This window comes from Cynara cardunculus (assembly GCF_001531365.2).
Source record: "Cynara cardunculus var. scolymus isolate 2C chromosome LG 3, CcrdV1, whole genome shotgun sequence".
NCBI classification, from domain to species: domain Eukaryota; kingdom Viridiplantae; phylum Streptophyta; class Magnoliopsida; order Asterales; family Asteraceae; genus Cynara; species Cynara cardunculus.
In genome coordinates, this window is record NC_037530.1 from 1,110,524 (window position 1) to 1,127,085 (window position 16,562).

Genomic DNA, 16,562 nt, shown 5'->3' on the forward strand with positions numbered 1-16,562 from the left:
AATAAGCCACTTTCTATATCATTAAGCCACTACCAAACAGTAATGTATAGCTGACCAAATAAGCTATGAGTTCCATTAAGATCATTAAGTTGCTACCAAACAGACCCAGAGAGAGTTCTGTTTACAAAGTATACAAGTATGATTTGGACAACCAAAAATACAAGTTTTTCCATGTTTACCTCATTTTCCTCCATTTTTCATACCTTTATTTCTACTCACATCAAAAGTAAACAGACCAACAACCCTATCTACATTTCTCCTCATGCCGTATAAATTGGCACAGCAAATTAAAATATATAATACCATTAAATGGTCAAAACAAAGAGGCATAGATCCTAATTTTGCATAGCTAAAGAAAACGATATAATTTGAAAAATTAATAACAAAGAAACGCATAATTGAGAACCTTTGAATTCATCAGAGTTTCAAGTTTGTCGATCTGCTTCCAATAATCCGAACTTGAGTTTGACACTAGAATACAAAAAAAAGCTACTTATAGGATTCATTTGTTATAAAATAATAGGAAAAGTAATAGAACAGAAAGTACAAAACTTAAACAATAGTGGCATGCAATCCATCCACACCTTTTGCTTTCACGGGTGAAGCTGTCATCCCAAGTATTCTGGGAAGCTGAGAACCACCAAGATGTAACTCACGATGATAGAACTCCTAAATCACATTTTCAAAGAAGGTAAGAACATCTATGTGACAATAGTCCCAATGGGTTGGGCTCGGTGAGAATGGAAGTTATGGTGAGAAGGGTAAGAAGGGATCTCCACCCTTGGATCAATCCTAATTGAAGAGAACCACTAGATCAGCACTAATGAGAGATACCGGATCAATTCCCTTCTAACACGCAATTCATGGGTTGTTTCGGATTAAAAGTGATCAAGGGTCCAAATCCCTTCTTACACTTTTCACCTTACACAATCCTTTGTCTAGTACCAATTGGGGTTAAAAACTCAAGAAAAAAAGAGTTAATTGAAGAAAATTAATAATGATATTAAAAATATGATCATACTAAGACGCAAAGAACACAAAAGGGTGTAGAAACATAACACACCGTCATAATTAGTGCATATGGGTGTCTTTTCTTCGCGTTATGACATTCATCAAATATCAGCACCTTGATGATATCCAAGCTTAGAAATTTATGCCTCAACGCATCAAGCAAAATGGCGGGAGTCATAACGAGTAGCTGCATAGCATGATCCATACAAGAAGTAAATGAATTATGAAACAATGTACAATTAAATCATATATGAAGAATTAGTTTGACGTTTATCCCTTAATAAATTACATAAAAATACTAGATACTAGTATACTACACATGTGAGAATATGTGAAACCCCCATATCACTCTCCAAAATAGCCCTTGAGGAGAAAGGGRAGGTTCCAACATATATACATAAGAAATGGCCCAAGTCTAGCCGATGTAGGACTGCAACACACTCTCTCCAATAGAAGGTAGATGGACGCAATTGTCCCAGGGTGTCGAGAGGGTGTCGAGACCTTGGCTCTTATACCATGAGAATATGTTAAGTAAAGAGCACTAGAGTTCAAAGTTCATGACGTCGGAATTGCTTGATGGTAACTTCCGTCCCAAAGAAAAATGCAACGTTTCCTTTATTCTAACAATTTACCTATTTGCCCGTAAACATGCTCGAAAAAATATTGGTGAGATTGGTTGTGATCCACAAATTTTCTCATACGGTATTGTTGGTATTTGACCATTGGTCAAGGTCTTCTCTTAAACTATTTGTCAAATCAAACATCGCAGTTTTTGAAGAGATATAGTATGATAACTAGCTTGTTCAACAAAATAAGTCAAACAACCGACTACTCATACCTCATTTTCATCTTGCTGCTTCTTCCAATTAGCAGCATTCCAGTAATCTACCCCTATCTCTCCACAATATTCTTCAACTTTAAGATCCAAGTGCTTTCTAACAGCCTCAGCTTGCTATACAACATTTTAAGCCAACGCAACAATGAATTCAGACTCTCATGATTATGCTTGAAAAATGCATGTTGGGATCAAATTCATGAAATATGTCAAAGGGACATTACCTGTTTGACTAATACCACAGTGGGTACCAAAAAAACAGAAATAAAAGGTTTCGGTTTTCGGAAAAGATGTGCATAGCGACGTAGAAGCATAATGGCAATCAATGTTTTTCCTGATCCAGTCTCCAAGAACACTATCGTGTTCTGCTTCATAGCTTGCTCTAATGCTTCGATCTGATAGCTGATCAAAATTCACAAAGTATTGCATCAAGAAATAATCAGCAACCAAACAAAATACTTAAGTTTTTTTTCTTAATAGACTAGAACTTATTCTTTTACACAAAATTCCCATTATTCTTCTTTCGGGTTCGTCCCAAATTCTTGATCCCATTGTATAAGATCCCATTGTAATTACTTGACCCACATTTAAGATCTAAATTGYCCTTGCATTACTTCCACAAATTTTKAAAAAAATGGACATCCCTTCATCCCACGAAAATTGCAACATCTTTGGCAAATTGGCATATATCTAAAAGACGCTTTAATGTAACACAAAACAGAGAAATCTACTGGACTCAAATCAATACGTTTGACAAAAATAAAGCATTCCGAATTTTCATAGTACATGTTACAATTTTCATGACAGGGGGATCGCATAACATGAGAAACCTAAACCAACATTACATGATCCTCTCATATACGAACTCCATTTTAAGCCAGGAAACTTCAATCCAGTTTATCTGATCAGTATTTGTACTCAAAAGGTTGATTAATTCAGGTATCCTCTGTAACTTATATTCGTAATCGAAGAACTTCCATTCGAACAACTTGAACCACTCACAAAATACAGTCAAAAACATAAGTTTTGCTTTGATAAACAAGATAGGTTTCATTCATTTATACAATTTTCCTTCATGGTGTGGGTGCTCAAAAACCAACCAACCCAAGCCAAAAAAACCCAAAAAAGAAGTCATTTTTGAGTTTGTTAGACTTTTTCTCATTTTGATTTCACTTTGTGCAGCCCTAGGTTTAATCTTACTATGAAACCACAAAATTGAAATTGTTGAACTATGTCATCACTAGGTCCCCTAAAATCCCATAAACAACCACCATCACCGCACCGCCACCACCACATTTCCGGACCAAACAATCAGGACCCATAAAGGGACTGATATCAACGAAACGCCAATTAAACTGTTTCACTTCATCTGATCAAATACAGATTGATTCAATCCAAGTAATGTTCATACCTTATAAAATCAAATAATTATAACAGAAAATTTTATTAGGAAAGAGAAAAACACTCTACACCAAATGGGTTTCTCACCATCTCGCAAATGATAAATGATCAGCAGTTTGTTCGTCATTGTTTCCATTTCCATTGCTCGCCATTTTCTCCTATCGGTCTTCGTTATCTTCGACAAAAACCAAACAAAACGATGAAAAACCCAGTGGAATATGAAAAGGAACGAACCAACAATTAAAGCAGAATACAATCAGGGGTTTAGAGAGAGAGGAATTCCAGTGGGTTTTAGTCGAATAGCATTCAACCAGAATAATTCTATGGCAATTATATCTGCAAAACGATTCGAAATTTGAATACAGGGACTGCTGATTCTCTCTCTATCTCTCTAAGAACACGAAAAGTATGGGAAATGACAGATTGGAGAACACGAAAAGTATGGGAAAGGACAGATTGGATTTTTGCGGGTATTCTGCTGTACCCTTTTCTTTAAATACGTAATGCTTCAAAATCCCACAATTTTCTGGTTCCTTAACCCTCAAGATTGATATAAAACATCATCAATTTGTTATCTAAATAATCCAAGAAAATTTATTTGAATCGATTTTGAAATCTTTTATTTGAATTCAAATCCGGTTTTCGAAACAAACGATTTATGCATTGAAACGAATGATCAGTCAGTTTTTTGATTTGTTACATCTTTAATAATACAGTTTAGAAATGTAACAGAAATAGTTGAAGTTAACTGATTAATACCCTTTTCCTTGTTTTTTATTACTTGCTTTGATTTTGAACAACGATGATGTGTATATCTGTATGATGATATAGAAATGATGTTATGAGATCAGGGTTTAGAGAAATACTGACATGTTGAAGTGTGCATGGTTGATTGGGGGTACTAGCAAACAATGGATTGCGGTGGACAATATAATGAAAAAAGACTGATTGTGATGGATTTCGTTAGGTTTTAGGTTTATATATCGAGAACGGCAGTGGTTGGTATACAGCTGGCGGAGTTCGTTGAAGTCAAAGAAAAAAGGAGAAAAAAAAAGGTGAAGAATCTTATATGGTAGCGGTTTGGAATGTATGATATCATAACTTTTTCTTGTAACGGTAGGTGTATAATGTCAGTGTTTGTGTTTCAGATTATAGTTCACAACAGTTGTATGGTGTTGAGTTGTAAATACTTGTTTCAGTATAATTTATTTATCATTTTTTTGATGTGAAACGAAAGTGACACGTAAAAAAGTTTCACATTGTGAAAAAAAATTCATATGAAGCAAACACATTGTAAAACAAATATATATTAACCAATACATTAAAATTAGCCTTAAATGGGGAAAACTCATATGAAACAATACCTTAAAATTTTTCACAGTTATCACAACATATGGAGTTCTTATTTTACAAATAATATTGAGTTGGATATCACATCACTCGCCACATCAGCAAGGGAACTAGTCAATGCTTCAACCGATTACCCGGGTACTTAAATGTTTAAAATTTTACATCTTAAGTACCAAAATTAAAGTTTTGAAAATATGTTTCCTAAAATATGAATCAAGTTAAAGTACATTACTTTTTCATGCAATTTGCCTTTTTTAATCATATTCTTATCTTGCTCATGTTGTAAATAATAAGAAGAAAAAAAAAGATTTAAGGGTTTTTTTTTATCAACTCCTAATAATGAACAAATTAATTTTTTCCATTTTTGATCTCCAAAATTTCATCAAGATTTAGAGTTAAAAATCAAAATCTTAAAAAGAAATTACATTAAACTGTAACAGATTATCCATTTTGGAGAGTACAACATTAATTAATTATACCAATGGGCTTTTGGTCTAGCGGTATCGTAGTCTTTAGTATCCTAGCAGATCAGGGGTCCAATCATTACCATAGGTGGGGAGGGTATATGAGTTTATTTGTTGCATTTGTCGTATATTAATATTATATACTTTAAAAAAACATTAATTAATTATTAAAATATTTAATTACATTTAATAAAATATTATTTTTATTCTCTCCGAGACATTTAATTCTAAATACTTTCATTGGTGAAAAGAATAAAATATTTCTCACAACTTTATCTTCTATCTCATATTCTTTCCATTTTCCAAAAGGTTTTGAATAATAAGTTGTTAGAGCAGAAAAAATCTCAAATTGTGTATTTTAGGGAATCTGTTGAAGATGCTTTAGCACACTGTTAACCAATTGGAAAATGTTATGAAGAATCTGTTAAAACATAAAACCAGTACAAAACCCCAAAATGTTCGTATTTTTTTTTCATTTTAAGAATTTGTTACAGATGCTCTAAAATGTTGATACATGATAAACTATTTTACAAAACCTATTGATGGAAAACAAAAACTTATATAAAATCCTTAAAATCTTCATTTTAAACAATCCTTTGATGTTAATACTGACTATCATAACCACAAGGATGATGTCTGATTGGTTTGAGCTTGGACTCAAAAGGTCAAAAGTATTTGGAGGTCCCGAATTCAAATCCAGTAAGAAATAAAAATCCCTATGTGGCTACGGAGGTTCAAAAGCAGTGACTCTGGACTACCCGCAAAATAGGTGGTTGGCTTAAAATTAGTCGGTTCATATAGCAGGTTGGATATCCTATTATACATACTAGAGGTGATCAAAAACCTGATCAATCAAAACCTACCCGACGCGGAATAACTCAACCCGAAGCAACCCGATGTGTAATCAAGTTGTAAATTTTTTAAACCGTAGGTATTTGGTTGATATTGGGAAACTATTATTTGAACTCAACTCAACCTGATGAACCCAATATCATTTTATTTATTGTATTTAATATGATTGTTGAAATTTCTGTTAATATATACATTAGACAATTACACTATCACGTACGCTCTTCATATACACGTATTTTCAATCTACTCACGTATCTATATAACTCATTCGTATGTATGTTCAGTAACCGTGAACATATATATGTAAATTGAGAAAATTAACTGAATATGATATACGTAAGAAATATAAATAAGTTGTATCAAATGGTTGATGATGAAAAAAGAAATTATGAGTAGAGAAATAACATATTCAAAGTTTGAAAATTATTTTAATGTACTAACCCGACCAACGCGTACGGTTTGAGTTGGGTTGAGTTGCAATTTGGTTTGGGTTGGGGGTTGGAAGATATTTGTTAGCAGAAACTATTTATATTTTATACTTTTGTAAAAAAACTATTGTCTTTTATATTTTTGCACTATTTTGATCGATTCAAATTTTAGACTACAGACATAAAAACAAACAATCTTACTGGTCCAGATTTCAAACTTTAAGACTGCCTCTTATAAATTAGAAATGAAATAAGATTTCAGATCTTAACACCTCTTAAAAAAACAAACACCATCTAAAAGATCAACGATAAAAATAAACTGGTTTTGCTTATACGTTTATTTGTGAACGTTTTGGTATATACCAAGATAACAAAACTTTTGGTAGAGTATTTGGACGTGCAGCTCAGTTGGTAAAATGACAGAGCGGTATGAAAATGATTATATTTATACATATTTAATACATTAATTGTTTATAAAACCTAAAAAAGCGGTATGAAAATGATTGTTGGGTCAACAAAACCGAACCAATTTGATCCTCACAAAATTTGATCTGTTTTGAACAATTACAAGACTCATCCGACCTGTCCACTGTGTATGTGTGTGTGTGTATATATATATATATATATATATATACGTATCTAACGAATCGAGTCCACTCATAGACCTGGTATGTTGCAAGTAGGTGTGCAAAAAAATGACTAACCCGGCCAACCCAACTCGTAAAATCCCAAAAAAACTAAACCTGATGTAACTCGACACGTACTTGATAACTTGATACAAAACTAGACCAAACTGCATCTGTTGGGTCGGAATTGAGTTAGGATAATTTGAACCTAATAGAGTAAATTACGTTTTCGTTCATATGGTTTGTTAAAAACTGCCTTTTCGGTTCCTACGACTTTCAAATTGCGGTTCTCGTTCCTATAGTTTGGACATCATTACTATTGTAGTCCCGGAGATTATTTCTTACTTCTAAGTTTTAGGAACTAAAATAGCAATGATTCGTAAACCATAGGGACGAACGATAAAAAGTTTAAATCAGAAGAACAAAAACAACAATAAATTATAAACCATAGAGATAAAAATCGTAATTTCAAAATCACAGAGGTGAAAATAACATATTTTAAAAAACTACAGGGACGGAAAATGTAACTTACTCAAAATAAAATCAAAGAGTAAATTACATTTTTCGTTCCTATAGTTTGTTAAAAATTATAATTTTCATCCTGTAGTTTAAAAATTGCAATTTTCATCTTTATGGTTTGTAATTTGTTGCTAGTTCTGTTCATATACTAATTATTACCTTTAAGTATAAGGGATTAAAATAGTAAATGGTTATAAATCACAGGGAGCAAAAAAATAATAAATTGTAAATAATAAGGACTAAAATAGCAATGGATTACAAATAATAGAGACAAAAACTGCAAAATTTAAACTACAAGGACAAAAATTGCATATTTAACTAAACTACAAGGACTAAAAACGTAATTTACTCTAAAATCACAGTCAGGCAAAGGCGGTTAAACCGATACTTTCATTTGGTATTGGACTCATCGGAGACGCGGATCTCCTCCAAGACGACGACGTGGCAGAATCTCTGCACTCAGTGAACCTGAAGAATGATGACGATCATCTTCTATTCCGTGATTTTTGCTCTGATTGCTACTTTATCACACAAATTTCTCACAGGCGATGGTAATTACACATTCCTTTCCCCCTTCCACTTGTTCAGTTGTTCACCAACGATTTGAACTTTACTTTTTGTTATTTAGCTGATGCTGAAGAATTCTTAAACCTAGTAATCTAGCCAAGAACAAGTTTCTTGTATTTGCAGCCTAAAAAGTTTTGGTACTTGCTTGCTTCCAGATTCACTCGTACAAGTAGCTTGGACCAAAAACTGCATTTCTTATTGCCTTTGGTCTTAGTATGCCACAGAACTTCACCAGAAAATTGGAAAGAGCTCCCGCTGCCGCCACCGTCAAAAGGTCGAGCTGACAGTTCTTTAAAAAGCAGGACAAAAATCGAAGATAATAAAGCTGAAAACAGATTCAATTAACTAAAACCAAGCCCTGAAACCAAAACCCATAGCTACTGAAATAGAAAAATAAATTGAACCCAAACCAATGAAGTTGAAACTGATGCCCAGGGCCCAGGATTTGAGATGACCGGGATGATGCCAAGAGTCTGACAATAGAAGTAGCTGAAGTAGATGAAACTCTGGTGAATGGCGCCAATGGGACGAGTTGGCTGGGAAAGAGTGACCAGGAAAGCAACACGTGTTTGCTGTACCTGGAACATAGTCAAGGAAAAACTTGAATGAAATTCACAGGATATTTGAAAGGAAATCGGAAGGGGTGACCATCTGGACCGCCGGCTCAGAGCTGGCAAGCTGAAGTGCTTTAGGACAGAGAAGACAAATTGGTCCCGAGGGGTGTGGCTGATAAGTGTTGCTAGTTCAAGTTCTTTGTTTTTCATTTTCTCTTCTGTAATATCTTCATGGGGTTGCTTGGCTGGGTTTTGTTCAAGTGATAGAAACTTGCTTAGGATAACCAAGAGAAGCTAAGTGCTAAGCTCACACTTGTGCATTGCCTAGTGAATTACCACCGGGACATCAACGGGAGGGTGTAAATTCGTCTGCTTGGCTATGGTTTCCTCAGTCTTTCAAGATATATATTCTTAGGTTGGCTTCAACTTGAAATTATGATTTGATGTAAATTTTTTAGCTTCATAACTTGCAACTACAAAAGCCAAGATTACACTTGAAATCTTCTACTACTTGATCTGCTCCTCATTCTACTGATGTGAGTATTGTACCATATTAATTGGGCTAAGATAAGGCCATAGTTTACTAAAATGATTTCACATGTCAGAAAAAAGAAGATATATACCCAATCAATGCTCCACTATACTTTTTAGACTAACCTTGAGGGCCAGGTCAACTGGCAAATATAGGCTAGGCCTTGGGCTCCTCTATATAGGTTGCTGGTTCGAGTCTCCTCAAAGCCACTATAGATTCTTCTGGCTGTTATGTTCAGTCCACAATTAGCTATATATAAATATACTTTTTAGACTTCAAATTCCGAGAATCTACCTGCAATGTTGTCATGAGGAGGAGGGGAGAGGAAGACACTCTGCAGTTTACTTGCATCAGTTCTGTATAGAGATTATAATATTGTTGAGATCATGTTGAGCATTTAGTTTCCTGACTTCCTAGTTATTTTCCGAGCAATTGATAACTTTTAGTTTGTCATGACTCCCTTCTTCTCACAAAAAGTACCATCGCCTCGATTGATAAGTAGGATAGAAGATATAACGAGAACGAACTGTATTTCTACGTTATTGAAGTGTCTATCCTACTTGTGCACTATATCCTGGAAATGGCTGTTGGTTGGACCTGCTTTTTGGCACCATTTAAACTATCTATTCCATCTTTCATGTTCATTTTGTATGCTTCCAATTCTCTATCTTGTGCTCAAACAAGTTGCAGGTCAAGCATAAATAAATCCTCGTATGCTTAATTGATGTCCTGAAGGAGCAAAAAAGATTTGAAAATTTATGTTCCATCAGCAAGTCATTTTTTCATGGTCATTCAAGCTAGGAAATGGATTAGTGAGAGATGGGGTGTAGAAGGTGGTTATGGTTTAGTAGATGTGGGAAGCAGAATGGTCATGTCATGCAATCTGAAGAAGGTTAGCTGTAATGGCTATCAGCAAGAAAGTTGGGAGTGTGAGAAGGATCATCAGAAAACCATTTTCTCTTTTGGTTTAGTTACTGGATTGTGTTAGAATCAGTGCACTTTGACTGGTAATTAGCTTACTGGACAAAAATTTGATCTAACTACCCAAAAGAAAAGGAATAAGAAGAGAAGATCGATTAAATGACAAATTATAACAGAAAAATAGTTAGGTTGCCTCTATCAGCCTATCTGTGATTATGGCAATGCTGATGAAATTAACGAGAACAACTAGAAGCTATTATGGATATCTAAGAGACGACATGTTGGTGTAAAATTCAGAATTGTGATGGTCATGCTTATCTTACCATGCATTTTCTTATCATTTCAGCTTTACCAAAAGGGAATCATGGTAACGGTTGTTTGCCCCGGGCCAATAGAGACATCAAATGCACCTGATACGAGCACCTCTGGGCAAAGGGGAGTCAGGGAGGTTAGTTTTATATATTGTGATGGTATACAAAATATAACATTGATAATTTCCTCCTTTATTTCCCAATAAGAGATTGTTAATGTACACTGGTCTAATTACGTGTAGAACTGTGTTCCACGTAAGCTGTTTACAAGTTGCACATGCTTCTGATTCAGTAAGAAACTAATGCAACTGTTTGAAGTAAGTTGCAATGCCAGATTAAGATGTCAAATACTAAAATGGGAATAGCTTTTAAATCAAATGCTTGATGTGTGGATAATATGAGAAACGCTGTATGTTTCGCACTAAGTTTTTGGATGCTATACCACCTACGGACCCAGTGTAGTGCATATTCGTTCCTCCATCGTAGTGTAAAAAGTTATAGGGTCGTGAAAAGGGCCACCTTATCAATTTGTTGTGTGCCACCGTATATATTTTGAAACTACAATGAGGACACAAGTTTCCCTTGATAGAGTTGGTTTGCAAGGCTTTTCTTCCACTCCGACCTGAGTTCGAATCCCATTAGCGTCATTTTCTTAGTTTTTAGCTTTTAATTTCAGATTTATTATTACCCTGAAATTTTTTTGCAATAAAAACTTGAACACAGGACCTCATATATGAAAAGCAATGAACTAACCAATAGACCAATGATGATTTTGTGAAAAATATCCCTATATTTTGTTTCTTATAATCAGAATGGTGCCACCACTTGAAAAAATTTCAATGTCCGTCTCTATGCTAGACAAGTTCTGAATGTACTAGAATATTCTGAACCTGCCTATTTGTTACTGAAGCCTTTTGGATCGGCTAAACACACCTACACACCCTCGTTAACCTACTACCGCCTCCTACAAGGCCTTAATTTGCAACCTYAGTTACTTGAGTTTGGTTGTTCAATAATTTGGAACTTCAAAGCGCTGCAATTCTATGATGCTAAAACTGTTCACTGTGTTTCTCATTAGAAACGAGTATCGTCAGAGAGGTGTGCAGAGCTTACACTAGTTGCTGCAAGCCATGGTCTGAAGGAAGCTTGGATATCTTTTCAGGTACTTGTGTCGGTATTATGAGCAAATTATAATTTGCAGACATCTACAAATATTGTTGGCTTTAAGCTGTATTGCCATATCCCTATTATTTACATGTTAAACATATTGTTTTGAGCAGAGGCTATGATTATTTGTCACTTTGTCCCATACTTCTTCCACTATTCTCACATGGTATCAGAGTCAAGATCTACCACTCAAGGACTCGACACTCTGGGACGTTCTATTCTGTCTAGCCCCCTCTCAACACTCTGACAATTCGTGCTTGTCTAGCCTCCTTTGGAGGGGCCGTGTTAAAGTCCCACACCCGTTACACTTGAAACCTTTAGCCTCAATATATGTTGGAACCTCCTTTTCTTTAGCATGCAACTATTTGGGAGAGTAAGCTAACGGGTTCCACATATTCTTACAAGAATCTAGTTATCTTACTTTTCTTAAAGCATGCATGATTTTATCGATGCAACTTTAGGGGCTGTTTACCAAATTTTCTATTAAGTCCTGTATGGATAAATTATTCTGTTTGAATAAATTTGTCTGTCTAGATAAACATGCAGTGTTGTTTCTTTTTTCTTCTGAATCAATGATCTGAATGGCAAAATTGACCATTTTACCCTCAATGAACTGAACATTCTTTCACATCATTAAAGAATTCCTGCTAATGAAAATGACTAGGGTTTTCAGAGGAGAATACTCCAATCGACCTAAATTTACAAACCTTAGCGAATTCATTGACGATCTCCGATATGTTTGATGATCTCCAATATGTTTGACGATCTCCGATATGTCCATTCAACCTAAAAATCCACCAACAACGAGTGACAGAAAACCCTAAAAACCCACCAACAACCAGTGACAGAAAAATGCACCGGTCTAAAGAACAGGTCTAAAGAACCCAAATCCAACTTTCAGAGCCGAATACTTGCTCCATGAACTGTTTCCAGAAAGATTCAAAGTTGTTGAACTATCAAACAAAAGGGTTATAGAGTGAATAGCAATGAAGGAGATGATGGTTGCAGAGCTCTGGAGAAGGGAGCTTCTGTACGGATGCAGAGCAAGTTTTGAATTTTTGGGTTTGTTTTATTAGGGTTTTGAAAGGAGAAATCGATATGTTGCTGAAAATCGAAGAAGAAACCGAAGAAGACTCGATGGAAGGAGAAATCGATCTGTTGCTGAAAATCGAAGAAGAAACCGAAGAAGACTCGATGGAAGGAGAAATCGCCGGTAACCAGAAAAGAAGAAGAAATCGACAGAAAGTAGGCGTGTATTGAAGGAGACTGAAAGGAGGTGTGTCTTGAGGAGTGTTCATGAAAACTTAGGGGTAGGTGGGTCTTTTTTTTTTGCTGAATGCAGACAACAGCCCATATCCATCTGTGTGAATAAGTCATGAACTGTGCGAATAAGCTCCAAGTAAACACTCAATTTTAACTGTGCGAATAAGCCGGAAGTTCAATTAAGCCCATTAAGTCATAAGTAAACAGCCCATTAGTGTTATATCTCAGAGAGTTTGACCATTGTTTTGTGTTTGGGGGTTGTGAGGTTACTCATAATTACTGGGGTACATGTAACAGGGTGCTTAATCAAATTACTATATTAGCTTCTCACTCTTATGATCCTTTTTTCACAGGTGAACATAGTATTAGAAAATATTAACAAACACAAGAGAGGCCACACAAGAACTGCTCACTCTCTCAAGTATTTACTCCTGTCTTAAACAAGTCAATGGGAAAAATAAATTCTTTTCTAATTCATATTTGATTAGTAGGCCACACTTATCATAGAAACTATAGTTTAAGCAAKAGGTTTACATAGAGCAATATTCTGGTTTTTTGGTTTCTGAGGACGCATCTAAGGACTACGATTATATGTCCTAAAACAGGGCCATGAGTTTGGTTCTCTCTTTCCCTCATGGTCCTTGAAAACTTTTTGGATGTCATAAGAGTTMCTATAATTGTTTGGTTTTCTTCAGCATATACGTAAGGGAAGAGGATCATTATGATAATTTATGTTGCGACGACATTACCTAATGGAGATGGTCAAGAGAGCATTGCAGCATTGAAATTCTTCATTCAGATAAAAAAACCCAGGGGATCTGAAACACTTCCTAGATGTTGAAGTGGCCAGATCCCAAAAGGGCTTTTTTTTATCAAAGGAAATATCTGGTTGCTATTCTTCCTGAGGTTGGCGTGTTTGACTATTGGTTCATTGATTCATCTGTAATCCCTAATATCAAATTTTACCCAAATGATGGGAGTGCCTTTTGATGACCCCTAGCGGTTTTGGAGTTTGGATAGAAAGCTGAATTAGTGGGCATCATTTTTCTTAAGTAGTAAGCCGGTTCATGTGTGCCGAGCATCATTTGTTTACCTCTTAATAGTTCCATTATGAGAGCCTCTTAATCATTCTGACCACTTAATCATTTTGTCCCAAACCATTCAACAATTGCCAAACAGCCCCTAATATCATGAACTACCTTCAATTGCCATACATATTTTATGGCATTTCACCCCAAGCCTTATCATAAACTACCTTCAATTGAGTGAGTTTGGGTACCTCAAATTGCTTTATGTTATTTGCAGATTAGCTCTAATGTGATAAGTTGGTTACGTTCAGCTCGTATATGCTCCAACTTAAGAAAGAGTGTTACGGGAGTGCGATAATTAAATATTTTTTTCGTTTTACTTCAGTTTTTTGTATTTGTTTAAAGGGATTCTTCCCATAATTCCTTAACTCTGATTACATGTTCAAACTTAGGGGCCATTTACTAAATAGTAAACACTTACTTGGCAAGTGTTTACCGGATAAATTTCCTTATTGGATGCACATGTGCCAAGAATCTTACCGGGTAAGAGCAATGAGAATGATGGAGAGTCTTACCCGGTAAGTGAGGATAACGACTCTTACCCAGTAAATTGTTGCATTCGATATGTTTTGATGTACTAAAATCTTGCTTATCAAAATAAATCATAGTATTGACTCATATCGGTAAATACTTACCGAGTAAGCAATCAGGTAAACGGCCCCTTACTTTCTTTCCATAGCTAGCAAGAGATGTGTTTAGCATTAATTTTTGGTTATTCTTGCATTGCTGTGCTTGCTGTTATGTACCTGGTGCAATACATGCCATCTGTTGGATTTTGGCTGATGGATAAGGTACTTCCTTCTTTTTAGGCTTGTTTTATTTATTTACTATAATAAAGGACAAAATTGCATAAAAAAGTAACGTACTTTAACTTGATTCTTATTTTGGGTAATATACTTTCAAAAATTTCATTTTGGTACCTAAGATGTGAAGTTTTAAACATTTAAGTACCCGGGTAACCGGTTGAAGCATTAACCGATTACCATGCTGATGTAACAAGTGATGTGGTATCCGGTTAATGCTTTACCAAATAATACTGAGTTGTATACCACATCACTTGTCACATCAACATGGTAACCGGTTAATGCTTCAACTGCTACCCGGGTACTTAAATGTTTAAAACTTTACATCTCAGGTATCAAAATGGAAGTTTTGAAAGTATGTTACCCAAAATAGGAATCAAGTTAAAATATTTTATTTTTTCATGCAATTTTCCCTATAATAAATAAATAAAAAAGAATAATAAATAAATATAAATAAAACAAAATCAAAAAGAACAATAAATAAATATGAATGAAAAAACTTATGTTCATGGGTTTTCTCAACTGCAAAGAGAAAACCACTTCTGTTGGAAGTTTTTATAGAAACAAAGTACTCATAGTTACCAAAGGGCCTTTGGTCTAGCAGTATCGTAACCTTTGGCCTCCTAGGAGGTCCGAGGTTCGAACCTCAACAAAGATGAGGAGGGTGTGTGAGTTTATTTGTTGCATTTGTCGTATATAAATATTATATATACTTAAAAAAAAGTACTCATAGTTACTCCCAACTACTTTATTCTTTATCGTAAAGGTCAGGTCTCTTTATACCCCGCCTTTCCAGATCCCACCTCTTTTGGTTTGGTTTAAAGCGATCGTGGTTGCTGATCGTGGTTGCTGTTATTCCGTATCCTCTTAGAGCATCCCGAACGATAAGCTTTTCTTTTGAGCTTTTTTAAAAAAAGTGAGACCCACAAGCTTAGCGGGTTACAATTATAAGTGGGACCCAAAAAACTTTTTCACTATCTTATGTGGCCAAAAAACCAACCCCCCCCCCCCCCCCCTTCAAAATGAAAATAGCGCACCGTTTTAGAAATATGTAATTATTACATTTTTTAAACAATCAAAAGACACTTTTGTCCTTGATAATAGAGAGAAATTTTATCCATATCATAATTAAGGGTAGGATGAGAAATTGGAAATTTACTTTTGAAAGTGGATATTTATTTTGGGACAAACTATAATAGAAATGTGGACACTTAATTTGGGATGGAGGGAGGTATTTAGTAACGATCTCCAAAAAGCTCCCTTGTAGATGCTCTTAGAATCATAAAACCGCTAACTCTATCATCATTAATGTGAAACGACTTCAGATTGGGGCAAAACGAGTCAAAACAGCTGCACAAAAGGGCAACACGTATTCAATGAACCTACTCTTCGGTCGAAAGAAGGAATAGATCGGTCTTATCTCATCGGTCTCATGATGGCATTAATAGTTTCAGTACATTTAGTTGTATGGTTCTTATTTTTGCAGTAACATTTCCTTTTAATCTTATTTTTGCAGTAACATTTCCTTCAATATTTGTAAGTACTAGCACACGTGACATGGTAGTCAGCCCAATACATAATCCCGGTTAGAGATGGCCGAAATGGCCGCCCCGGACCAATTTGGCCATTTTCAGATTTGGCCCAATTCATGGCCTAGTCGGTGGTGGTGCCATGAGCCGTTGCCCCCTCCCCCCTAGGGGGGCAGACCTGCCTATGGTTTTATTGAACTCTGGATACAAGACTGTCTAAATACAAGACAAGTCTTGGGTTTGATCCTGGGCTTTTGGCAAGTAGCGCAGTTGACAAATGAGTGAGACGATTTTATCCAAATACAAGTCATAAGAGTTCCTATAATTGTTTGGTTTTCTTC

General features: G+C 35.3%; 1 protein-coding gene and 1 long non-coding RNA gene across 2 annotated transcripts; one reads left to right on the forward strand and one right to left on the reverse strand.

Moving 5' to 3' along the window:
- Positions 1-16: 16 nt before the first annotated feature.
- LOC112510303 (endoribonuclease Dicer homolog 2-like) lies at positions 17-3,646 on the reverse strand. The gene is made up of 6 exons (XM_025115667.1): positions 3,335-3,646; positions 2,071-2,248; positions 1,850-1,963; positions 1,064-1,198; positions 585-669; positions 17-471 (listed from the first exon to the last, which is right to left on the reverse strand). The coding sequence occupies exons 1-6, from the start codon at positions 3,397-3,399 to the stop codon at positions 377-379; spliced, it is 672 nt and encodes a 223-aa protein (XP_024971435.1). The 5' UTR covers positions 3,400-3,646; the 3' UTR covers positions 17-376.
- Positions 3,647-7,872: 4,226 nt separating this feature from the next.
- Positions 7,873-11,670, forward strand: LOC112510240. Its single transcript, XR_003068911.1, has 3 exons — positions 7,873-8,037; positions 10,407-10,508; positions 11,450-11,670. It is a non-coding gene; the product is annotated as an uncharacterized LOC112510240 (long non-coding RNA).
- Positions 11,671-16,562: the final 4,892 nt, after the last annotated feature.

Coding starts and splice junctions, on each gene's coding strand:
- LOC112510303 (XM_025115667.1), bottom strand. CDS start 3,399: ATGGCGAGCAATGGAAATGGAAACAATGACGAACAAACTGCTGATCAT. Junction 2,249..3,334: donor CATTTATCATTTGCGAGATG/GTGAGAAACCCA, acceptor AATTTTGATCAG/CTATCAGATCGAAGCATTAG. Junction 670..1,063: donor CATATGCACTAATTATGACG/GTGTGTTATGTT, acceptor AATGTGATTTAG/GAGTTCTATCATCGTGAGTT.